Consider the following 27,928-nt stretch of genomic DNA (forward strand, 5'->3'; position numbering starts at 1 on the left):
AACAATATTGAAAGCTGTATGCCCTAACAGGAATTATACAAAAGTTAGGATATGTTACATAAAAAACCTTAATATGTCTGAATTTTTGCTTCATCGTTATATAAAATGTTAATTTGTGAAAAGTGAGATGAAGTACATTATTTATTCCTATTCTTATTTTACATACACTATTTGAAACATCTTTTAGAGCAGCATTAGGTATTTGTTTCATTTTGTAGTAGAGTAAACTTAATTTTTCCAAACTAACTCTTTTATCTGAATACAACAATAAACATTTACAAGATTATATATTTTTTTTTTCTGATCATATAGTTTATGTATAGGATATCAGTTTCTTGGGGGAAGTATTTAAAATACTGCTCAGCCTCCACATTTACTATTGACTTGATAATCTGACACCTCATTCCAGCAGCCTTAAAGTCTGACATATTTTACACAACATTATCATCTGCTTATTATTATTATAGCAGCCATATTTAAAAAGCAGATAGTTTCTTTTTTTTTAAATAAAATATTATCAGATAATCAAGTAATGACTTATTCTTCAGGGTAAATTAATTTAAGAAACTACCCAGTTACAATGACTAAGATAATGATTGTACAACTCCTTAGAATTTTTTACAACTTTTAGTTAGTAAATCTGGTTTTGTGTATATTTTCAAATCTTTTTCATGTAGTCTCTTAAAAATAAACATAAATGCGCAAGTCCAGCTTGTTCAGTTTCTCAGTAGTATTCCAGCTTCTCTTGATATCTTGTCAAATAGTCGTCTTAAAAATAATCTTCCTGCTGGAACTAGTTCTTTATAGATCATTTGTGATTAGGATATTGCCAGGGGAAGGAAGTGGGATGCTCTGTGTTCTTTCTTTGTTTTTTTACCTTTCATGGGGACCCCTTTGTGGTTTAATGTAACGAACATCTCCTTTCCTTTGTGTGTCCATTTTGCAGAAGCATATGTATTATAATGGTTTTCTTCAATCAGTTCTATGAAGTTGCAGTCCTCATTGCATACTTTCTGTTGAGAGTAAATAATAAAATAGAGTAAAACAAGTACAGGTATTTTTTTAAATACTTAGATTTGGGAAAGTGAGAGAAGAATATGCATTATAAACCCCACATATTAATATTTCAATAAATAAATTTAACTTCTGAAATATGAGTATTGAACATTTTAGCTTTTTCTTCCCCCTTATTATTCCACGTTTTTAAAAAGTATATAAGCTCTAACCACTGAATTTATTAAATGGACATAAAAGTCTAGTATGCAATGTATGGGATAAGTACAGGGTACATTTTAATTTGTTAGGAATCTATTTTGTACAAATGATATATACACTACATCTAAAAATATGTATTTTGAAGATTGCACATGATGCTTTTACACAGAAGAGAAGTTTGCATCCATACCTTTCCATAAAGTCTTCCTGATTTGTTCATTGCCAGAAAGTATTCACTTTCCACTCCTTTGATTGCCACTATTCCAACTGCCACTGTTCGGATTTCTAGAATACCTGCAAAGGCACACAGTAAGGGCTGTAAAATAGTTGTTTGTTCTCCAGTCAACTTAGAAGGCTTAGTTGAACTGAAAATCTGCAGCAATCATTCATAGAAAACATTAAAAATTGTCTGTATGTGATCATGTCCACACACAACCACTTAAAAAATTATATGGTGATAATTTTAAAGTAAATACTGAAGTTGTGGTTAGTATAAGTAATTTTTCTATTTTCAGAGAATAAGTGTATTTTAGAATTTATCAGGCTCAGGATTTAATTTAGATGAATTATATACATAGCCATCAAAGTTCACAGAATTTGTGTAAAGCCTTTATTTTGAAGACTTGTGTAGCAGTATCGTCTCCTTGAAAGAGTGCAAACCTTAGAACTTGCAAGTGATAGAAAACAGACCACAGCGTCTTAAATAAGATAAAGTATTTGCTTGACCTTTGTATGCTTTTATGACTGATCAGAGCTGTAAACATGTGTGTATTTGAAAATCATTAAAAGCTGTGCTGAGAACGTATTTATTCAAAACCAGAAAGCATTTAGAGTTGTCTTCTATAAAATACTTTATTTTCATCTCGCTGATTTGTATTTGCAATAGCTTTCTATAGTTACTATGATACGTTTAAGTTACCTGCAACATGAAAAATATTCTTATGTTAACTAAAAAATCCACAACTGAGCAAAAGCAGGAAGATGGTACAAGTTATTAAGGAACACTGGGTTGTTTTCAAGCTTAAATATTATTATTGTGCTTTTAAGTAGTAGTTTAGAGTTGTACCTCTGAGGTTGAGCAGTTTTCTTCCATACTGAGTCACCTACAGAACTGTGTTAAGTAGCGTCTGTACTGTGACTCATTCTCCAAATTGGGTCTTTCAAGGCCCGCCAACTCTGGGCAAATTCCAATGGCTAAGCATGGGGGAGACAAGTGAGGAGGCAGAGAGAGAGGCTTGTGTTAGATGTCACCTGAAAGATGACCTTCCTCTTGAACAAAACATCTTTTTTTCCTCTTTCAAGTTTGTATAGACTCTTCACAGGCACCACACATGATAATATTTTTTCATTAATTAGTTTTGGAAGGCATTAAATATCTATTATCTTTCTCCTTCCATATACTTTTCTTTTATCCTGATGTCCTTTGCTTTCTTTAGGGTTCTGTTTTGCTTTCTTCCTTGATACTACTGATATATCAGTCCTAACCTGTATAGCTTACTTTTTTCTTCCTATTTTCCCTACCAGTAGATCAGTTACCTCTTCTCATGGTGTGTGCTCTGATGGGCATTCATCTCAGAACACTTTTACTTCTGTACTTCTCTGTAACACTAAACCAACTTCCAGTAAAGCTTTTATAATTCTTTGACAAGTTCCACTCTGCTGCAGGCCTAGCAACAATTCTTACAAAGGGTAATTTCTAACTGAAATTTACAAAAACGATATTAACTTTCATTTAAATTTCACTTTAGAAAAACCACAGTGAAGCTGAAAAACAGATGAACATCTGCATCTAGCCAAACAAAGAACATAGCAGTGGAAGGGATCTCTGGGTCATCAAGTCCAGTGCTCTGCTAGCCTGGGAATTGCATCAGATAATTCTCTTTCTATAAACTTTGCCAATACTAAATTGGAGTTGTTATTTCTTTGCCCCCAGTGTTTCCGCCGAAGGCTGTTCCAGAGTTTGATTTATTTTAATGGCTAGAGACTCTGTAGTAATTTGCAATCTGCATTTTTTCAGCAACAGCTTATATCCATTTGTTCTTCTGCCTGTGCTGGCCATTAACTTAAGAAGAGGGTTTTTTAAAAAAATCTATGTTTGAGCTTTCTATTTACACAGAATTTTAAAAGTGGAAGATTCAAAATTACTATTTAAATCATGCTACTATGAATTGAGATTTCCTTCAGTAAGCTGATGTTGGCTTAAGTTACAGTAGTAAGAAATAGTACTGCTTTTAAAAAGGAAATGCCAGAAGCTGTTGTCCAAGGCAATACTATTAATAGAATTTTTTATGTTATTTTTTAGCTTTTTTTTTTTTTTTTCTGAAGTAGATGGTGACATTCATACTAATTTGTAGAAATTATTTTATTTTGGTTTTGGGTAGTTGTTTTTCCACTTTATTCTCCGTTAACACATAAATGTCTTTCATGTGGAAACTTTACACTATCCATATGGAATTTGATTTAGGATAGAAATTGGGGATGTAAAAATATTTTATAAGTCTCCTGTATAGCAAATTTGAATGGCAAAATGAAATGTTATCTATCAAAGTTACAGTCTACTTATAATTTACAAGAGCACTACATGTGATAGATTTAATATATTCAGATCTTTACATGGATTTTCATCTTATTTGTTAAAATTCCATTATGCATAAAAAGCAATGCATTTTAATTCAAGACAGATAATTTGAGATTCATCAATTGTTATGAATATTCAGTGCTAGGTGCTATATTATGTACTTCTTACAATTTTAAATTGTTATGTACCCCCAGAATTGGGGCTAGCTCTCTCATAAATAATATTTGACACTCTGACTCAGGTGAAATGAAATCCAAATAATGTTTTAGGTATTTGAATGGCACTTTTTTAATGATACTGTGTCTGTACAACTCTCTATAAAGTTTAGTGAGGGAACACCACATGAACTCTCCAGTAACTATGTCATATTAAAACTGTTGTAATTTTAGCAATGTTAAAGAGAAAGAAAAAAGACCACAGAGACTTCAGTGAAAATAGGGCTTGTATATTCTTGATTCTTTGCTCAGAACATGTCTATCTCAGAATTAAATGGCCTATCATAAACTGCATGTGCTTATTTTTCTGTTCTCAGTTCTAGATCATGTTTCATCTGTTCTGATATGTCTTACTGTATCCCTGAAGGAGAAGCAAAGCATGAATTTTTCCCTTTTCAGCAAAGCATGTTTGTGATTTAGGTCTCTGAGGCAGCAGCTCACATGCATTTTTGCATTTGATGTGCAAGTGATTCATCACTGAGTTTCTCCATTTTAAGACATAAGACACATTCCTTAAACAATAAGACAGCATACTGTAAGCTTCCTTTCCTTCTTCTGGAGTCTGTGCTTCAGTAATTCTTCTGTTCATTTCAGAAACATATTTTGGCTGCAATTCATTGCATATTTTTTCTTTAAATAAATTAAATAGGAAATGGAAACACGATTTCTAGCAAACTGGGAAAAGTAAGACTTCACTGTGTGGTTCAAACTATGATAGCTGATTTTAGCTGAGAATTTGATTTACTATCGTTAAGTATGTAGTCTTTTGTATGGAACTTGCTTTGTTAAGTACAAAATGTCATGTACATACATGAATTTAACATTTCTTCCTTTATGTACAGAAACTGTGGAAATAGACTATTAAGGTTGAAAAGTCATACGCTGAAAACTTATCAGTTTATCAGTGTCAGCATTACAGTGTATAACATGCTTAAATTTAGTATCCAATATCAGAGGTCTCATACACAAGGAAAAATTATTTTTGAGTAATACTTGATTTAGTACAGAGATTTCAGTACTTTAACTGTTTTTCAATGTGCTTCTGAACATACAAGATTTATAAGGTGACCAACTTTTTCCTGCACACCTGTTATGCACTGCATAATTCTCAAAGCACAAGTTCTTTGATTAAATAGTTAATGGAATCTTTAATGCTTATAAACCATAATCTCACTGTGAAAACATCTACTTTTCTATTATTTTAATACTCAGCTTGATTTACAAACAACACAGACTTTGAAATTAGAGACATGGATGATGGAAGTCACTGTCTCTTCCAATTATAATTTTATAACGTTTAAATATAAAAATGATCTTTTATATATCATAATTATAACACCAACGCACGTAATTCCTAAAGGATATACCAAAGAATAAAATAATAAAACCATAAAATAAAGTTGTATTGTTCCCTCTGTTTCATTTCCTTTCAGTATCTCTATTAAGTCAAGGTATCACATTATATTACATTGTATGACATTATAGTCATATCGGTCTGCATTTTGTATGTGTCCTTGTACTCAATCACTGTAAGAGAAATTACGTACTGGTAAATAGATGCAAGGATGTGTTGTTGCAGATAGAAACTAATCCATCAGTAGGTGTCAAGAGGTAATAAAACTACTCAACCAGAATTTTGGCCAACTGCAGATATTTCCTGTTTCTTCTATACTTTCTGTAATCATCTGATACTGGCAACTCTTGCCAACAGGATGTTGGGCTAAATTAAATTTGGATCTGAGATGATATGGTTATCTTTATGCTCTTAGTGTATATGGTTTCTTATACAGTTGTTACTGTAACATCCAGCCAAGTCTGTGAATGTGATCTTTTTAGTTAGTTTGTTTTTGTTTTTTTTTTTTTTTTTTAAAAATAACCTCTTCTTTTTTCTCTTCGCTTTTGTTTTGAAATTCTACATCACTGCAATGTATACTAGCCAGGAACAACATTTGGTGTATTGGAAAATAACCCAATAATCTAATTTTTCTAAAAATGCAGGAATAGCTTTGCTTCTGAGTAATTGATGGTATTAATATCACCAACAAAACAATAATATACTCTAAAGATTAGCTTTTCAAGGATGATAACCTGAATTAAGCAAACCTCACCAAAGCTAGAGTGTGTCTTTTCTAGTATACCATTTTTGATTGCCTTTAAGAGTTGAACTGAATTAAAATAGTTTCATTGCCCCTCTACTGTGAACCTAAGTGTTGCTGAGCTTCAGTGTTCATGCTAATTCTTGTTTGCTGATTCATTGGAAGGAGGGAAATATCTGTATCCGTAGAAAAATTGTAATAGAAGTAAACCTACTGTGTTGTGTTATATTTCTAGGCCATTTTATACATAAATGAAAAAATTCTGTCCTCATGGAAGTGAATAGTAAGATTTCAGCTGACTCAGTAGAGCCAGGATTTTATCCCTAATGTAGTTTCTTCAGTGTGTCAGGAAACATATAGTCAGCTAAAATCTTTTCAGAACAAAACCCACACAGAAATAGAGAAAAATGCTGGACAGGCACACATGTGAGATTTGTTTGTGCCAGTTTCTAAGTGTTAGTTTATGTAGCACCAGATACTTCAGAGGAATTATAAGGAACTAAAATCTACACTCAGAAATTCAACTAAGGAAAGCCTCTTCTCAGTCTAATAGTATACCATTCCTTGTCTTACATTAGCAAGTTCATTCTTACATGCTTCCTTTTGAAGTAAAGAGTTCTAATACTTTCAGTCTCTATTCATGAAAAAGAAGTCACCAAGCTGGAATGGGAAAGAGAAAATTCTTATATGTAGATTCTTTCATTTAAATACTCTTTTAATACTCTAATAACCAGAATTACTTTAAAGACATAATTAAATTGATAAGATGCTGACAATAAGTTCAGAAGGCAAAGCTTCAGCAAGGTCTTAAATATCCTCAGTTTAAAAATAATGTAAACTATGTTTTTCAGTTACTTTATCTAAAGCATCCATGTAAAAGTTCAGAAGAGGTTTAAGAGAAGACTTGAATATACCACAAAGTAACTATGAAAGAAATCAGATTAAAGCCAGAAAGAGAAAAAAAAAAAAAACAAAACACCTGAAAATGGGCATATAAAATTGAAAACAACTGTGATTTCTAGAAAATCAGCATGAAATTCCAAACAATTTTATATGGTTGCATGGTTGGTGTATCAAATGTAGCTTAAAATTCCTGTAGTGAATGAAGTTACTACAGAGCTGAAATTCTGTCCGGTGTACATAAAAGACACTCAGCTGAGATGGGCTGTAGTTTATCTTTAGAAGATGACTTTGGATGCTGGCAGCAGTCTTTTTACGCACTTGGTGCAAATTAAATAACAGACAGTTGATACAAAATCCAGTAGAAAAAAAATGGAGAACACAACTCTTAAAGTTGACACAACAGTTTTAGTCAGTGAAATATATATTGTTTTTTTGAGGTAGTTCACATAATAAATGAGGTGAGTTTCCTGGCATTCTGGTCTAGAATGACAGTTGCTAAATACTTCACAAGTAGACACTTTTATGTCTGGACTTACTCCATGACTGTGGCCTGGAAGACAGGACAGTACCTTGGGCTGGAAATTTATGTAGAAGAATTGTCATTTAGCTACATCATTCATACAAAATTGAGCATTGTCATGTGAGATAATTCTTTCCTGGAAAGTGGTATTTGAGAATTGTTTTCAATCACCTGAAATTAAGTATCTTTTTCTGATTTAATTAATATTTTCACATTAACATTTTAATATCCTTTTTATTTGTTAAACTTTTTTTGCTTTTACAACACAATAATACTGTGACATTTTATTTGTTTTAACAAATCTTTGCTTTTATTGCTACACAATCTGTTTACAGTTTATATTAAACTAATTTTTAACTGTATGCAGCCATGGATTAATAGACAGAGTTTCTTTGTGTTTGCCCATAATATCCTCAGATAACAATATCCTATCTATAACAAGGTAGTGAGCGCCTTTTGGTTTAGCAAAACCAGGGCATGTTGTCTTTAATGATTTTGCAGCCAAGAGGCTGAAGGAGCAATTACAATTCTTGCTTTTGAGAGCCATAACGAAACCCTTAAGTGCAGCACATTACAGACAGTCCAGCAGGTGGTAACAGCCTGTCCAGTGGGTCTTTGAAAGAGAAGAGAGAGCAGAGCCACCGAGCTAGATACGCTAGGGAATTGCTGTAGTGTGTTGGTGATAAGATTGTGCAGAAAGATTTTGGAAGAGATATTAAAGTACACATGATATTCAGTCCTTCGTCAGCTGGCTCTTTTTCCAAACGTTTCATATGTTGCTGATATCCCCTCAATATCTATCATTTAATGTTTCTGGTCACTGGTCCTCAATTTGTTAGTGTCAGAGTTTCTGTAGACATTAATTCAAAGAGAAGTTCTGGTATCCTTTACATTTTTCAGCAAGGCTGACAGCAATTTCATCCTAGTATTTTTCTGTTCTGTCAGATACATATGAGAAAATGTTAAGGGTAAGATGGAAACTACTGACAAGATTTCTGTAGTCTTCTAAATGCTGGAAAGAAGGGAAGAAGAAGAAAAGGAAAAGTATGTTTTTTAAGAAAAGAAAAGCAAAAGCAAATGTCCTGAAACTAGTTGTTATTTTAAAATAACTATTTTTTTTAAAATAGCTAAGAGATAACATATTTAATGCTGATTTTTAAAATATTTCAAATATTTCAAATTTTGTGTGATATTTACAGCCCTTTATTTCTTGTGGCCTGTCTGTGCACTGAAACTGAAAAAAACAGTCTGTTGCTGATTTTTAGGGGTAGGGAGGCTGGCACTGACAGTCAGGCACTTGTGAGGAACATGTTTGTGAAACACCCATTCCTTGGCAAAATTGTCTGTAAGATAAAGTATGTGGAAACTCAAATAGGGAAAGAGGGGGAAGAAGAGACTTGGATGGAGAATAAGTAAAAAAGAAACCTCTAGATTTCACTAACTTGTGTTTCTAATTAATTAAATTTGGACCACATATTTATGATTTTAAGTGACCTTTATGGATGATTCAAGGCCAAGAAAAAGGCTCTCATCATTGCTTACAAGACAGTGTTTAATGGTATTTAACATAATTTGTTCTTTTGTTCTGGGATTTAGTAAGTTATTTTTTGTGCTTCTTAAAGCAAGAAAATACAAATCACAATAGTCAATCATACAGAATTTTGGAAAACTTTTGTGGTGGTGTTAGTGCATGTGTGCATTTGGTGAGCTAGCACAGTAAATACATCCATTAGCTTGTTTATTACACTTGAAATGTTTTTTCCACAGGACTCTATCAGTATTTGTTTTCTGAAAGTAAACAACTACTTTCATTGGATAGTTTTAGAAGTCATTGGTTTAAGGAAACATTACCCCTTTCTATCTCTGTTTAAGAAATAGTCTGTATATTGTGAATTAGTGCTTAAGTTATTTTGGTTCTTAATAATGTTTTTAAATGGATGCATCTTAGAGTTCTTTTTTAGGTAGAGCACTTTGTGTGCTCTTTCTTTCAAATATAAAATCTAATGGTAAAAAATTTACTGCAATTAAACGTATTAGTTTAAGAGATATTGTAATATGATTTTTTTTTTACCCTTCCCATTATTATATGACAATTGATAGAAAGTAGAATTTGCATTTGTATTTTGTACTTTCCTTAGCAAGAGAGTGAAAGAGTTTCCCAGGTGGCACCTCATAGAACTTACGTTTGTAAGCTTTGTAAGTAGAAATAGATCTACAAGTGTACGTTGTAATGGTTTTCAAAGCAGAGATGAGATTGTCTCCACACCAGGAATTTGCTGTCTATGGATATGACTTTAGTAAACAATTAATTATGGTAACAGAAAGCAAGCTGGTACATACGTTCACTATCACTTTCTTTAACTGTCATATACTTGCTTCTCCTTGTGATACTCAGAATTTGGATTTATGGCATAAACACATATAAAATAATAGTCCAATATGAAAGGCTAAAAAAAAGCTTTTATTTAGTGGCTTTATGCTGTATCCATGCGTGCGTTTGCTGTGCATGTGTAGACTATCTGAAGCACTCCAGATATGAATATGACTGTAAAAATGATCTGTACATAAACAATGGATCTGTCAAGGATTTTCAGTAGAACAGTTGAAGCTACTGCTTCAGTGAGGTGCCAGACATCTGGATATCATGGACAAATATTCAAAGCACTCAAAACTCCTGGTTTTGTCCCATGTGTAATTTCCAATCAGGAAAAATTGTAGCTGTCTGAGGAAACATGAATAATGATAGGGAGAGAGAGATTCCTTGAGGTCTTGATGCAGCATATTATAGTTCAAGCATCCTCAACTACCAGAATTTGCTGATAAGATTTAGTTCATGTGCACGTTTGATTAAGCATAAGTAGCTGATGTTTAATTACATTTTGCAATTCATTAGGCACAAAACCAGTAGGCATGGTGTATTAACAAAAAATCAACTAATTGCTAAACATAAGTTCATCGAAGTATTTTTGTACTTTGGTGGATTTTAATTTATTGATCATTTTAAAGATTCCTTACTTGACATTACATTATCCATAAATTTCTCCACTGTTTGCCAGTCCTACAAACTTATTAATACATGTGTTGCTAGATAGAACAACGTTATTATAAACCATTTTCCTGGTGGCATTCAACAGTTGACAGATAAGTTAGTTATGGAATTTGAGCCATGTAAAGGTTTCTGTAAGAAACTGCTGACTTGATAACTGTGGAGGTAGTATAAAAAATGGGAGATGAGAACCAAACAGAAGTGAGATGATACAACAGGGAACTAAAATGACTGTTCAGAAATGCTGTTACTTTACTTAAAAGATCTGTTCTTTGGTATTTGTTACTATGCTTTTTTTGTATTTTCATCTAGTAAAGAGCTGGTGTTTTGGTGTCTTGCCCCAGCATCCTTGCTGATTAAATTTCCTTCCCCCTTTCCTGGGTAGATTTAGTGATCATAGTTGACATAAGATTAGTCATGTCATTTCTGTGGAAGACTTTTTCTTCTGTTTTTCTAAGGAAAACAAGACTGCGTATTCACATACCTTTTCTGTGTATAAGAAATTGAATGATTCATTACCTGAACTGTGTTCTGAAGAGCTTCAATTCCAGGTGCATTTCACATGCTGTTATGGCTTATCACCTGTATAAGCTGCCTGCAGACAGTTGCGAAGATGACATAAATGTATCATGGCACTGTATGCTGGACTTACTCAGTTGAAGGGGGCAAAAATACATCTAAGACAGAACCTGTTCTTTTTTTATATGAAGTATTCCCTCACCCTCAAGGTCTAGCAGTTTTGTTCTGCATGTTGTACTGTCTCCAGCCATTCCTGTGGCAGCTTTTCTGGTCCCAGAAACAGGCTTGCCAGAAGGGATAGCAGAGCTGTTTTCTGGGGACAAACTGAATCTAAGAACTGCCTTCCCGTTCTTTCAGGATAATTTAGAATTATACTTTGTTGACAAACATTACTAAAAGCTATTACTAAATGCTCACAGAATGATCGTAATGACATTCTTGGTGCTGAAAACTGTATTATCAGTTTAAATATAAAGTAAAATGTGTTTTTAATAGTGAAAATGTTCCCAGATGTAGCTACTAACTGAATTATTTGAAGTAAAATTCAGAAAGTGGATGTATAAGAAAGAAGGTGGCTGCACTATTCCAGAGTTCAAATCTATATTTGGGGGGCCCTGGCAGAGGAGGAAATAGTTTTAAATTGTTTGAAATTTTGGACAGTAAAATTTTGTTTTACAGAGTTAAGAGAGCATTTTATTAATAAACACTGCAATCCCTATTGCAAGAGATAGACATCTTTTCCCACTCTAAGTAGTTATGTAAAATGTGGGGCAAGCACTACCCAACTGAATAAGTTTTAGGTGGATTTCCAAATCAGATCTGCTACTTGGTGCAGGAACAGCTGAAGTCAGACATCTACATATATCAACTACAGCATCTATAAAAACACAATCAGGCAGTACGTAATTCCTTTCAAGGTGCAAAATGCAAGAAGTTGCTAAGAAAATCGTACTAACCCCTTGCTGCACCACAGAGTGGGAATTGACAGAAACCATCTGGCTCACTCTTTCTGCCTTCAAAACACTACTGGACATGTATTTATATGATATGGTCTCTCAAATTGTTCAGGTTAGCTGCTGACGAATAATTTAGATTTAGTTGAACTTTCAAAATCTATATTAGACCAAACACTGAAAAATAAATTAATAGAAGGAGAAAATTAAAGACCCCTCAAAATAAGAAACAATAATTTAATCAAATTCTGATAAATAAATTAGTATTTTTGCACCTGATGTTTCTCCTGTCTTGCTCGGTGTATGGATGAAAATGTGTGTCAATTAGTCATTGATCTTTTTTATCTTGTTATCTTGTTACATAGAAATAGTGTTCTAGCTTTTTAGTGAAAGTTACTTGTACCCTAAAAGTAGAAAGGGCTCTAGAACTAAGGGCTGCACACATTCCAGTGTGTTGTGATAGAATAGTATGATGTTATCTTCTGAGGGGAAGTTATCAGTCATAGCTAAGAGGTAAAAAGTCATGGAATAAAGATAACAGTGTTGAACAGTTAACAGAGCATAGGATTAGCCAAATCATATGAAAAGTTTTTTTAACTTTTTCATTACCTTTAACACATTTTTATTATGTGTTATTGGTTTGTACACAACCCAGTTTTCCATTGCTTTTGTTCTCATTTTTATATCCCCAGGTGTAAATCAGTGCAGTTATGTTCATTTCAATTAAATTATCATTGCTTATATCAGCTAAAGATATATAAAGGGGACATATAAAAGGGAAACTATGAAGTTAGAAAGCTGCATTGGGTTGTTATCCACTATTCCTTTGCATTGTCACCAATAACTCCAGCTACGGGCCAGTTTAAAAGGAATATTTTCTAATGTTGCTTAACACCCCCTTTATTTGCTGAAACATTGCTAAAAACCTAGCCCTTAGTGACTTAGAAGAGCAAGTCTCTTAAATATATTCTGTAAACATTTTGACAGAAATTGCCCTAAACCAGTTAAATTAATATATTAGTAAAATCAGTATGTCATAAAAGATGTGTCTCAGTTAACCAGAGGAAAGAATTTAAAATGTGATAGAAACTAGTTTACTTTCTTTACCAACTAAGGAAAGTTTCCTGTGGTCCTGAACTGCATAAGGAAGGATGTGAGCTCTCCTGTGCCTGTAAACTGCAGTGGTTTGTTTTCTTGGCTCTCAGAGCGCACAGGTACTACTATATCACTATATGGTGACTGTTTATAATAAAGTTATCTGGGACCAGTCTGTTAAAGGATTTAATATCTTAAATTCAGATCTATCCTGGCAGCTGTACTATTATATTGGCAGAATTCCAGATTTACATCTCTGACAATAATCAAACAACCTGTTTGATAGACTACAGCGCAGTGCACTGACATAAGCATAAAAATGTACTTTTCTCTTGATCTTGAGACAAATGGAAGATTTCATACCCCTCAAGCATTTGATAACAGCTTCAGATAGAGGCCTTTGGGAATGCTTCACTTTTTGATTTCTCTGCAACGATTCACATAATTCTTATTTTGCTTTTATACGTATTGGTGTCATGAAGTTTTGATGAGCTCCATAGAAGTAATACATAAGCAATCTGTAGCAGAATATATGGTTCCCTTTAAAATCTGGAAAACAGCTGGTCTATGATTTGTAGATGTTTGAAAACATGCATTTCAGCTAATGGGCTTACACAAGGACCTTGTTCAAGTAAAATGTTCCCTGTAAGGAAGCAGAGTAACATGGTAGAGATTTCTTCCATAGGTTCATAGAACTAGAAAACTCAGATAAAAGTTAGTGGGTGTTTAATATTAGACTATGGGCTAGGTAGCAGAAGATGTATGTGCAAATAAAGGGTTTGCAGCTCTTACATTTTTATTTTGTAGAGGATTTGCATTAATCTTGTATAATTTTGTGATTTGCAGACTCAGTTTGCAGGTCTTTTTTGATTCTGCTTTGCATTTATGATCATTTCTACTCCTTATGTTACTGTTCTTTCTTAGTGTTTGTAACATAAAAGAAAAGTTACTGTGTAACATTGAACTCAGCAGGAAATTTTAGAACTGACTTGAAGACCATGAAGTTATAACATCACAGAGCTTGGCTGTACACATAGTGGAATGTTCTAACATACATAAAAAACTCCTGTTCTTGGTAAATAATTTACTATGCTTTTTGCTCTGACTGAAACAGTTATGACTATTCCAAGCACTTAAATTGGTGATGGAACCTTTTAGTTCTTTGTGTAAAATATTTCAGCTGTATTGCAACAAGGAGGTGGAGAAAAAGTACCAAAGTTGACTGAGAAGATGATTGTTTTTTACAATACAGAATGAAACAAAGTGCTTCTGCTGTTTTTAACTTGGTCATCTTGTGCCACCTTAATTCCTCCATGACTATCAATGTATTCTTGATTCATATGGGAATGCAAATGTTATATGGCAATAAAAATTTTACAAAAATAGATTGTATTACTACTATTAAATATCTATTCAGTACAAATAATGCAATAACTTTCTACTCAGTATAGAAATGTGGATCTATAGTTTTAATACAGCTCAAAAAACCATACAATAAACTCCCACTTATATCTTTTATGCAGAAAGATAGATTTGTACATATATTTTAAAAGTAATAGCTAACTATTTTTCAAGTTGAATATCCTACTTTGATATGTTCTGGTGTATTGTGCTCTTAAGCCCATACCTTGAGTAGAATAAATAGAGATAGCAACATTACTCCTAGAGAGATGCTGATACAGTACAGATAAGTCACTCTGATTTTAAAGTCAGGAAGAGATTAATGGTGGAACAGGAATTTCATTTTTCTTTATGCCTAGTCTGTATTACCCATGTTATGAAACTATATCTTAAAGTAAAAGCACATGGATTTGCAGAAGCAATAGTTATTATTTGGCATCTTTTTAAATTAACTCCTCAAGCCTCCGATAGGCATCCGTAACAAAACTCTTACTGATTTCAGCAGAGCCAGGCTTTTACAAATGACATATATTTATTTCTTTCCTAATATGGGTCTTTCAACTCTTGAGCAAACTTTTCCTAATGAATCACAGGGTTAGATAGCTTTTCCACTAGTCAGTAACTTAACTCCTGCACAGCTGTGCAATATTTTTTACTTTCAACAACAACTATTTAGACAACGATAGTTCTCTATAGTTCATCAGAAAGTCAATATGAATAGAACAGCCATATTTTGACTGTATATTGAAAAGAGAGATAATGCTGTACTTCTCGATGATTACTTTCTTATGTTGATTACATCTCTCTGTGGTTGAGAATGTATTTCAATCAAATACCATGCGCACAGAGAAGGAAATATTTTTTTCATGTAGAAATCTATTAATGAAATAAATATGACATAATCTGACAGAATTCAAATCAGACTTTTTTGTACAATGCCAGCTGTGAGGTAAATTGCAGCACATGTGATTACAGTAGATGATGTATATATAATTCTTTAGGGATCCACTAACAGAGGCTAGTTTGGGATGCAACTACCAGATAGCTCATAAGAGGAAAACAAAGAAAAAAAACCCATCTCGCTCTGATGGGTCTGGAGCCAGAAAAGGGTAAACTCATGAAACGTGAGCTATAACTAGCAATTTTAATTTGCTGAGTTCAACTGAAAGTATCCATAACTACATTGTTGAACTATGAACGAGAAGACAATATAATAAGTTGTGATCCAAAATCTCCAATATTTGCAGTGCTGTATACAGGTAGAAATATCCTGCATTTTCCTGCACCACCTCAATGGGCTGTTCATACTACATTCTAGTTTTGGAATTTATGTCGTTAATTGTTTGGGGAAAGAAACATGATTACTTTCATGTCCAATTTTTATAAAACTAATATTTGTTAAATTCTGTCATGTATGGATAAGATTACCCCAAGCAAAATGATATCAGAGACAGAAAAAAGTGAACAGTTAATGCAAAGAAGGAGAAAAGGAAAAGAAAGTTTTGTAATGGCAGTAATATGTTTTAATTTAGCCATAGCAGGGAAAAAAATTTGTGTATCTTATGGATACAAGATAATCACTTGCAAGTGATTAGGAGAGAGACAGGAAATATGGTTCTGTTATTTATTTTGTCTCACACAGTTTCATAACAGTGGCTATTTCCACATTTTTGAAAATATCATCCAAAGTGATTTAGAAATGTAAGTCCCATATATATGCTATGGACTTTAGGCTTAAGTATTACTTTTTGAAATGTAACTTGAAATGTCCCTTGAGTGCTTGTCAGAAATTTTAGAAAATTGTCTCTAGAATGTCTACAGAGCCTATCTGAAAAGGACAATGTACAGAATACCTATTCATGTTTATGAAATATTTTGTTATATAAGAAGAAAAAGTGGGATTATATTTAGTGTTATCTTGGCAAAGCTAAGTATTTATTACAGTCCAAATGTTAAACAGTTGTGAATAATTTCTCCAATAATTTCTCACAATAATTGTGATAAATATATCTTCTATCACTAGATCATTTTCTGTTTAAATAATATATCACATTCTCTTCACATTCTCTTAAATAATCTGGTTGGATAAGATTAAAATAGATGAATCCAAATTAAAAACACTGGAGTATTTAGCTAAAAAAAATTAACAGAGCATGATTTCCTTGAAATATGTGGTAATAGTTTCCTAGAAAGATGTAGTAATCTTTTTCTTTTCCTTTAATTTTGTTGCAGGACAGTTATGTTCACTAATATAGATTGAATTTCCCAAGTCACACAAAGATGCAGTCAGAAATGAAGGCATCTTAATATTAGTGTAGTATTTATAATAAAGTAGCCTGAGCACCAGTTTTCTAATTTGAATGTCCTGGTTGAAATTAGTGTATAATAATTTAAAAGAATGTTTATATTAATAGGTGTATTATTTTCATTGCTCAACTTAAGAGGCATTTGAAGGGACAAGTATAAATGGCCTAGGATTGGACTCTTGCCATTTACTTTATAATTTGAGCAGACTCTCCTAAAGCTACTCTCAAAATAAATGTAACATTTGCTTTCCTTTGAACTAATAAATATTAGCTACAAACTCCGATACCAATTCACCCAAATATATGGCTGTTACACTGTTAGTAAGGTAGAAAAACATGCTAGACTGTGTGTCTTTTACATCCTCAATCAGAACCACTGGAACAGATGCTCAGACAGAATGCTTAGCACTCTGAAACATAGTACCAGCACTGGAGGAGTGGCAGGATGTAAAAGAGAGCAAGAGGCTCAAAACACCTGTGTAGTTGATTACATTAGTAAGCAGGAGGAAGGAGGGCCCAGCCAGGCCCTTGTAGCTGGCCAGCAACGAGAAAGGAGGGTTCTTTACAGGCTCTCCGTGTGCTTCCCACTGTGGTTTTCTACACGTTTCTTATGTTGTGTCTTCCCTGATTAGGTAGGTGGTAGTATTTGTTTTCTGAGTGGGTAAATGGTCTTTTTGTAATCATAAGTTGGATTTAAGTTATAAGAAAGTTTCTTTCTTGTTTCTGACTTGTATACAGTGCTTTAGATGGCTCTAAACAAGAACTTGTTTGCCCTGGAAATGATGTACCTTTTTCTTTGGTTTTGGTTTTCAGTCTTTGTTGGAAATACTGACCAGGACCTCTATGTTCAATAAAAAATGTAAAAGGTTTATTAGAAGAACGGAGCTTCTCTTAATTGGAATGATGACTTTTTGTCACCACTTAGTTTGAAAATAGTCTCTTGAAGTTGTGTCTAATTTATTTTTTTATTAGTAACAACATTTGTAGGCAGAGTACTATTTAAGTATTTGTCATGCTTGCAGTTCATATGTTGGCAGAAATTTAGTTTTGTACTATGTTATAGCATGGTATTGTTTAGATGGTGTTAAGCTAATACATGCAACAGTGCTTGGTGGGGAATTCAATTGGGATGAATTTGTTACTGTCCTTATGTAAAAGTAGTATTCCAATTTTTTTCTGTAGCATTGGAAAGTGATGATGTGATGACTTCAAGGCTTCTCAGCTTCAGTTTTCCCAGGTAAGCAAACATAAATGACCATTGCTGAAGAAGATCTTGTACCTGCCTTTCTCACAGTATAAATCTGTCTCTTGTTGCAAGGTGGCCTTAACAAGCAAGTCTTGTTATTTGAGCTATTATGTGCTGGATTTACATAGCTAGTTCCTTAAATCCTTGTGAAATTTCACCAATAAGCACTCAGTAACTGCCTGGATTTCTTTGTCTTATCTTGCATATAATGTGAAATCCTTAAGCTGCATCGGCTATTCCAAAGGAAATAAATAAGCATGGTGGAATTGAAGTTGCTTTTGCCAGTGAAAGTTGCACTTTTCAGTTGTACTAATACTGGTTGCACCCTCTAGGATTCAGTCGTCCTTTCTATTTTACTTCAGAGTTTCTGTCAGGGAGTACAACTCTTGTTTTCACAAGGTCTTTGCTGCAGAAGCTATGCAAGCACTGCATGCAATCAGTTCATTCCCTACTCTGTGCTGCCTTCTTCCCTTGATTTAGCTAGATCCATGTTTTCTCCCAAATCCATCTGCTTAGTTGCAAGCTGGAGATCCTGAACGTTGCCACCCTTAGAGTTCATGTAGACCCACCAAATGGCAACTCTATCATCATAATGCAATGTTGTGCATGTGTTATGCAAGAATTCAGAAAGATCATGTAATGAGCATTTCCACACCTGACAAGCATCTAAATCATCACATTTGCCACTACATTGATTACAGCTGTGAGTATAAACAGCCCACAGAACTGTGGTGCCAGTTCACCTGAGCAGCTCTGGGACTTCGACACAGATTCACCTGCAACCTTTTCAAAAGTTGATGTTGATTGTGATTATTTTTCCCCCCTTTATCTCTTCAGCTCTAGGTAATGTAATGATTTCTGTCTCTAACAATCATAAAGTTCATTATTTACTTTTTTTTTTTTTTCTGTAAATAATTACATCTGATTGAAATATCAAATCCCTCTTGGAATTTAAATGTCAAATATAAAAACTTATAAAATTTCTAGAGATTATTAATGAAAACATGCTTCTTGTTAGCACATGTTTTTTTTCTGTTTTGAAATACATTACCTTCTATTTAGACAAATATCAAAATTCTGAGGTATCAAAATGGCCAAGGACAAGTCTGAGCAGCTTCTTTTTATAGTCTGTAGCACCTCCCAGTGTCTATTAACACGTTTTAAAAAAAACAAGTCAGCTTACCAAAAAGGGAAGGAAGGTAAGGCATGTATGCTATTAAAGGTTGAAGTACTAACACTAGGAAACTCCTTCAAAAAAACCCAGAGGTAATGCGGGTATTCAAAAAGTTTTTTGATTGAAGTGATGGAGATGAGTGGTGTTTGTTACTCCCTATTGAAGATTTTGCGGTTATAAATGCTATAAAATGGTCATGTTTTCTGAGTTTTCATTTATTGTTTTGCATTGATCTATTAACGTTCTGACTGTGCTTAATTTTGAGAGATTGCATATTGAAGGAAAATTTCAGTGGTTTTAACAGAATATCTAGACTTCTTAATCAGTTCATCCTGGTTTTGAATTTTCAGAGTCCCACTATACCTTTAAAAAGAGCAAATGCTCATTTGGAGTAAATTGACATAACTTTACTGACGTTAACTGAGATTTACCTGTCTGATTGTCTTGATTCAGCCTGTTTAGAGTATTGTGATCTTCTGTTGATAAACTGTTCAGGTACTATATTCATGTCATAAGCAGTGTGTGAATACTGTAAAAAAAAATTCCATTACAATTTAATCTTTGTTTTGTTCTTTATTTCAAAAGCTAAATAATAGTCGAGAGAGCATATTGATTGAATTGGTATTTTTATTGCTTTTTTGGTGTGTTTTCATGAAGTTGTGTGCCACATCTGTGAGTATCCACTTCCAACTTTTCAGCACCAATTGTTACAAAGAATTTTTTCCATTTATATAAATGATGTCATGTGTTATGAAAGTTTTAAAGTGTGACAATTCAGTGCTATGATTGTTAACCTCTATTATGTTATTGCCATAGGAATTTTCACTGTTAACTTTTTCTTAATAATGTTTCTAAATTACATACACCAGAAGGCGAACTTGACCTTTCTGTCAGCTCATATCCAGAATTAAAAATTAAAAATAAAGTCAAAGGTCAAAAAAGACAATTGAAATACAGTTGCCAAATATAGTCATAGACAGTCAATTATGCAATGAAAGCAGTGTGCCACCCAAGAAGAGTAACAGCCTTCATTTGCCTAAACGTACTGTTTTGTTGAGGAAAGTATTCCAAAATATACTACTAGTTGATATATCTTGTAGTGTGGACCAGTGTAATTATATGCTTTAGGATGCCTTGGTCTTTCTGAGCGTTAAGGAAGATGGAGGAGAAAAAACCATCTTTGCTCTGTTCTCCAGGATCCTAAAAATCTAAAACAAATCACTTTCAGATACTCAAACAATACAGAAAGCTGGTAGCTGTGTAGGCAGATATCTGGATTTTGGTTTTGTTTTGCAAGACTGACTGTATAAGAAATTAAATTTTCTACCAAATTCTATTGGCCTGTATGGAAAATTGCTTCCTTAAGATTCTTCTGAGCTCTGTGTTTTTCTGTTTAGCTACTGACTTCAGGTATTTCAGTTAATACTCTTAGTCAATTAATATTCTATAATAAAAGTATTTAATATCTAGAACATTAACACACAGTTCTTTTGTAAGCTTGAGAGTTTTTTGAACTAATAATTTTTGAAGTTCTTTACATAGAAGTGAATAATTCTTTTTCATCGAGGCACAAAGTTTGACTATTTTTCCCAAAGTCTGTAAGTAAATTGCTTAAAAGTTTGGATTAGCCTCAAGTCTCTTGAGTCTCAGGTCAGGGCCACTTCAGCACATTTTCTTCAGGATGGAGCAATAACATCCTTAGTGATACAATACTGAATTTTTTGTACATTCAGAAATGGTAAACAATGGGGGAAAAGAGCTGTGGGGGAGAAGGGGCTGCAATTTATCTTTTGAAAGATATCCTGTAACTGCTTCTGCAGTTAGCTTCTAACTAAATTTGGTTGAAGGTTCCATAAAAATGTAACATTTCTCATTTCTGATAAATCTCAATATTGAGAGTTTCAGAAAAACTGCCAAGTCACAGCTGAGTTACAAAGATGTGTCAAGGTCAAATTAATAGGTTTAAGCACAATGTGTATAGATACTGGTTAGATGTTTTTTACTGCTCATACCCCGGTTTTGAAGCACACCCAGGCAGACATAGCCCTGTTGGTGCATGTTGGCTTGCGAAGCTACTGCCTGTGCCTGAGCCCAGAGGTTTGCTTCTCCCCTTGCAGAGCTTATGCAATCATTTTGTGTTCAGTGAGAAGAAAGTGAGTGTAAACTGCTACTGTTCTGACTTTACACATATTTTTCAGCTGGTAAATAGACCAGGTGATGAAGATTCGGGAGGTAAATTCAGAATCGATGAACAGTTTTAACTGTGTTTTGTGGCACCCCTGTCAGTTGAGCACTCATCTGGACATTCATACATAAGATCTGAAGAATCTTGCTGCAATGGTTCAAGACTTTACTCCCTCCGTTCTTCTCACTTTCCCCAAAGGGTACTCATCGAAAAAATCAATAGAAGCCGTAAGACAGGCATAACTCTCCTGCTTCTGTTATCTGCATCTTTGCTAAAGCCCATCTTCATTAGCAGCTGATGGTGAAAAGCTGGGATTTGTGGTAAGGTATAAGCTAAAGTATAGGCACAGAATCTTTTCTGCTGGTTGAAACTTGAGGGGTGATATCTACCACTAGTGCTAGACAGAGAGCTAGGGAGGGAGCAGGGAAATTTGTTACATTTAGATCTGATTAATCTCTGTAGGAGAGAAAGTGATCCTTGGCACTGTAGGCTAAGTTTTGAGATGATACACATATATTGCCATTTTAATTAAATCTCTTGCTGTTATAATTTAAAAGATTAGCAGAGTACTAATGTGAAGCAAAAGCACTTTCACATTAGTGAAGGTTTGTCTTCTCCTGACACCAATGTATTGGCTGAACCAACAACCTCTTGAAAAATCAAGAATGCAGTTTCAAAGACAGACTTTCTGTTTGGTTGGAACACACATAAACCTTAACTGAATCTGTCACATCAATACCTGCCTTGAAATTTCTGATTTTCAGATACCATGTAGTATGTGTTTAAGCAACAGAAATAAAATTTATATAGCAGCATAGCATACATAGTCCAACATTTGTTTTACCCTAAGAAGCCTATATAAAATACTATTGGAAGTAATTTTTATTTCTAAGCAAACTTGAGTATTTAACCACTAAGATGCATGTAAAGTGTATTTTGTCATCAGTTATGGTTTAGGTTTGAACACAACTGAATTAGAGTTCATTTAATATTGTTGAAAACTATGACTTGTTGGATTTTGATCAAAATAGATGTAGTTCTCCAAGATAAAAATTTTAATCAAAATTTCAGTTATTCTGTGCCAAGATCTTGCTAGACTGTATTTTCGGGTTTTTGGTTGGCTTTATCCACTGAAAAGAGGAGGAAATAGGCACTCTCTGGGTTTAGAGCACACATGGAATATGATAGGATCGGACATCTTAGGATTCAGGTTCCAGGAAGGTTTTTCTAGTAACTAAGAGACCCTTTGAAGTTTTTAAAATGGGATTCCAAAGGCAACAGACCGTGGAAAGTCCTAAAGCATCATCTAGTCATAGTTGTAAATCCTCTTGGATAGAGTCAAAATAAACTCTGATTTTTGCTGCATTTTTTTCCTGAATAAAATAAAATCTGTAAAATTCATAGACACAATCTGAAATGAAAAGAGGAGTAAGCAGCGATAAGGAGGGATTTATTTTCGATCAGAGATAAAGAGTTAACAAATTGCCATATTATCTCCAAGATTTGTTCAGTCACTCTCACTTTTTACACTTATGAATTAAAAAAGTCTGTTTTGTGTGTCCACTTAGATTATTTTACACAAATAATACACAAATTTCATTTTTTAATAAAAAGCATGTAGTTTAGTCTTGGACAAGGTATGATAAGTGATTGTCAAAGAGAAAAATTTTTATGAATAATGACAGATTTTTCTGGGTGACCTCATCTCTTGACTGTTTCCTAATTCTTGCTTTAGTTGTTCAGTATGTGACTCTCAGTTCTCACTCTGCCTTTTAGTTTTCAGAGTGAAAGCGAAGCTGTCAGGTACAAAGTGATTTCCTCTGCTTAGTGGAGATCACTGTCCTCTTACTTGCTTAGTTTACTCTTACCACCTTTTTGTCCACCAGAAGGCTCTGCTGCTTTCAGAAATGTGCACAGAATAATATTCTTTGGGTACCTAATAAGGTCATCACTGTTGTAAACAGGATTCAACAATTTGCTTTCACTGAAACAGTGCACACAGATTTCTTGGACTGAGCAGTTAACTTCTAATGAGTTTTGAAACAAGTGAATGATAAATACAGATTAATTACAATTGGTAAGTGAGGATTTGGTTTCAGTATTTAATTTTGTCATGGAATTTCAATCTGCATACATTTATTACAGTGGCTTTCGAATTAAAATCTTAGTAAATTTTAACATTTTCATTGGTTTATGCTGTTACTTTCATAGGATATGTATATAAATTTTATTCTGTAATTTACTAGAGAAATTTGAAATACAAAGACCCTAATTCCTCACCATCCTGACATTCTTACATTTATAATCACAACTGATAAGAGAAGCTCTGTGAATTTTGGCACTTCCTAGAGTTATGATGAAGTTGTTATTCTACAGACATTTCTCAATGTGAAGATTGCTCTTCACATTATTCATGCTTCACAATTCATGGGCTGAAAACAAGTAGTTGACTCTGTCTGCAAAACTGTCAATGCAACTTCCCTTACAAAGATAAGTTATGATAGTTAAAAATATTAATTTTCTCTTGTTTTCATTTTAGTAGCACATTAGTGATTCAAGAAGAAAAAGGATTCTTTTTATTTATTATGCAAGTAGAAAATTAGGATAAAATAAGGTGATACTTCTCATTTGTACCCATTGATTGATATAACTGCAACTGTTCTGGGATTCCATCCTGAAAAACAGGTCTGATTTACCTTTTACTGACTTTCAGAACTGGTAATCATGGAACAAGAATATTTGAACACCCAGAGTAATACATCTTTGTAATGGCTATGATTTTAAAGTTATGCTTTTCAGAGACCCTGGATAAAAATAGCCTGTTTAGTCTTCTAATGTTAAAAATTTTGCTTAGGGAAAGTGTATTAAGTCCAGGTATTTGGGGGGTTTTGTTTGTTTTGTTTTTTTCCCCTCATATTATTTTCTTTGTGGGTATTTTAGTAGAACACTATAAATACATCTTCAAAAAAAGGCTATCACAAAAAAAGTTTTTCACAATGGTAATTTTTTTTTAGTTTTTCAGAAAATCCAAGTTATCAGTGTTCCCATTTTTCGAGTCCTCTTTGTATATATTTCCCTATTCTACTTGTCCAACAATAGCATTTCAATATTATTTCTAGTATACAGTAGATTAACTACAGCAAGAGACTCTAAACTTAACGTGGTGGGGGACTTCCAACATGCTTCAGTTAAATATAGTGGACATGGTTCATCATAGCGCACATCAGTTACCAGATAAACCATTCAAGTATTGATTGTTTTTTCTCCTGATACTCGTTGCATTTACCTGAAAAAAAAAAATCAATTTTTTTTTCACTGCAATGCAAGTGTAAGGGTTTAACAACTCAAGGTGGACTTTCTGTAATTTGTAATAGTTAGTTACCATCACTAAATATTCATAAAGTGTTCAGAAAACTGCAAGAAAATGGATTGCCTTTAGCACAAGATGATCTGATATTCTCTAATGGTTTCACTACAGAACTATTCAGGGTGTCATTAGTGTGCTTCAGCAGCATGGGATCCTGCAGGGAATTGTGAACCCTTACTTGAATTTGGAATAATGCTAAATTACTAGCAAAGTTTTTACATAAGTATCATGGAACTAAAAAAAAGGCAAAGTTATATAATTATTCAGTGCTATGTGCTGCCATAATCTCTTTATAGTGTTTGTAAATAATAACAGAAAAAATTAGGTACTGTGGATATTCACTTATCAAAAACTTAGAAGAAAGTATTTCAATAGTCAGTAACAGTTGTTTTGTTTTGTTTTGTTTTCCAGTGATTTTTGAGAGCAACATTTCATTTCAAGAATAGCCTTATGGATCTCTATTGTAGTAATGTTCTCCTGAAACTCAATGGGAGTCGTCTTGAATATGGACCAAATAATTTTTTTTGGCTGCTGGCCATGTGTTGTCTTTCAGAGGAATATTGTTATTCACTACGTAATAGTGTAGGAAGGAGACATATGGAAACAAATTTTAAAAGAAACAGTAACATTGGTGAAGTTGTAGCCACGCAACTTGCCAAGCACTTAATGCAGTCTTGAAGTAAAGAAATAAATTATAAAGCTCACTAGCCGGGTGCTTAGCATGCAAAAGTGCTGTTCTTATAGAATATAAGAAGTCAGCTTCAGTTGAAAGCTGAATCACAATGAGAGTTCTTGAAGCTTGATTTACAGATTTATTTTTCTGCTGCTGTTATAAAAGCACAATAATACGTGCAGCCTACATTAAAACTGTATTTAATTGCATTATTGGAAATACATGTATTCTTTCAGTTGACTATAAACAGTAGACCAGCATGTCTCTGGCCCCTTTTCCTTATAATTTTCTTCTGGTATATGCAATATAATGCTATGTATTTTCCTGTTGTATCTTAAAAAATTACTGTCTTTTCAAGTAGATGTCATGTTTCTCTAAATAAACAGTATATTTTTGATAACATGAAAGCTAGAGTGGCAAAAATAGTGACTGTAAAACTGATGCCTTCAAGTGTAAATGGAAGATAGATAGATGCGTTTGTGTGAAAAACACAGATTAGTACAATTTTTTTCCAGTTCAAAAACTGTATTTGGTACAGCTTTGCAAAATATTATATGTCCATTCTCTCTAGATGAGTCATGTTTTTGGAAGAAAGGGGACAGAATATTTTTTCAGCATCATGATCATTGTAATAATGAACTGCAGAAACTAGAATAGATTTTGTTCCTGGCTTGGCAAACTATCTAAAAGATTTTGCAAGAGTTTACATAATTCTTTCCATTGAACTTTCTAGTATTGCATATGTTTCAATTGTTAACTCAAACACACCAAACTTTTAGGTAGTTTGTGGGCTGTATAAATGTGGTTTAATGTTTCATAAGTATTTTATGAGCAGAGCTTGTGGTCATACATTTTCATACTTACAACCTTAATTCACTTGTTAAAATAGGCTCTCTGTTTGCTAATAGTTACCAGCTGTAACTAATACATTAGCAGATCTACAATGTAGTATTTAAAATGACGCATTTCAAAATCAATAACAAATGTCCTGCTGCAGGATTAATTGGAAAACTTGTCTTATACAATGGTCAGTACGCTATACAAAATTCTTCTGAAGTTGCGATAAATCAGGGAATAGGAAACAATGATGTGTAAATTTCTACAAACTTAGAAATAGGAAAAGCAAAAACATTACTTACTGTAGTTGTTGTTTGCTTCTCTTGTCCCTTTTACTTTGCCTCGCTTATCAATCCTCATATACCACTGAGTTCGACAGAAAAGTCTTCTCACTCTTACATCCCCCCCTTCCATATAATCATAGCTTCTGGTATGTCGCTCAGGGCTGGAACAGTTCACATTTGTAGCCATTTGCTCTGGAGTCATGTCATTGCAAGCTAAAGATATAGTGCCCATTAGAAAGATAATGTAAAAGTATGATCTGTAGAGCAAAATTGGCAGGATCCATGTCAGTATCCATTTGTGCATTATAGTGCAGTGTTCTGGGTGTTCATGAACAACATAATGAAAATTAAATCTCAAGTAGACTGTTGCTCTTAGGTCACCGACCTGCCTTCTGTCTTTACGAGTTACAGATTCATTTAAGTGGGATTGTTCCCTCTTCTAGAATTCTGATCGTTATTCCTTAATAGTTAATGACGAAATAGAAGAGCTTCTTAAATATCTCTTCAGTCAGAATATCCTTTAAAGACACAAGTTATAAAAACCTTTGTTGTCGTGACCTTCTGTACTACTTGAATTTGCTGCTTGCACTGGAAGTAAAAGATCTGTGAGAAAAGGTGCATGTATAAGTCTTTATGCTCATTTGTTAAACATGCAGGGATACATTATGCTACGGCAAAGCACTATACATGAATGTAGGATATACTAAGCTGATTTTTAAAAAATATGCAAATGTATATACAATAGATATCTCTCACACAACTTTTTACATAAACAGACATTTAAACTGATTGTAAACATAGTTCTGTTTTCAGCTTTAAGTCCTTCCATAAATCCCCTATTGATTCAGTTGAACTACTTTCTTATGCATGGTAAAATTCTGCTGATTACTTCATACTTATATATTCACTATTAGCACAATCTATCAGATAACTTTTCTCTAGTTCAAATTTCAAAACAGACCTCATAGTCCTAGCCCTGTATTTTTATTCCCACCCTTTTCAGTTTATTAATAGAAATAGCTTTTTTACTGTTTTTTTAGCATCTAGCATATATAAATGAAGATAAAAGTTATTAACTATTACAAACTGTTAAATGTTCTTCTAAAGGACAGATAACTTACTTGTTCCTGTTGATAAGAGCTGGATACCCAAGTACTCCATTTCTGTTGTCTGTTTTTTGCAACATGAGACACTCTACTGTAGCTACAAACTTTCTCAGCTCAGAAAGACTCCACCAGAATTATAATTGTTTCCATAAATCAACACGCTGGAGAGGTGGTGTGTATGTGCTTATGCGTGCGCGTGCATGTGTGTG

At 33.5% G+C, this 27,928-nt stretch overlaps 1 protein-coding gene across 2 annotated transcripts; it reads right to left on the minus strand.

The window, feature by feature from the left end:
- Positions 1-27,928, minus strand: FGF7 (fibroblast growth factor 7). Of its 2 annotated transcripts, none has more exons than XM_032982923.2 (4): positions 27,735-27,928; positions 26,632-26,826; positions 1,406-1,509; positions 1-1,013 (listed from the first exon to the last, which is right to left on the minus strand). In XM_032982923.2, the coding sequence occupies exons 1-4, from the start codon at positions 27,772-27,774 to the stop codon at positions 819-821; spliced, it is 534 nt and encodes a 177-aa protein (XP_032838814.1). In that variant the 5' UTR covers positions 27,775-27,928; the 3' UTR covers positions 1-818. The 2 variants fall into 2 exon arrangements, with proteins under 2 accessions (XP_032838814.1, XP_009969607.1); XM_009971305.3 differs by having other exon boundaries at positions 26,632-27,216.

Source organism: Tyto alba, unplaced genomic scaffold, assembly GCF_018691265.1.
Source record: "Tyto alba isolate M040663 unplaced genomic scaffold, T.alba_DEE_v4.0 Super-Scaffold_41, whole genome shotgun sequence".
Lineage (NCBI taxonomy): Eukaryota > Metazoa > Chordata > Aves > Strigiformes > Tytonidae > Tyto > Tyto alba.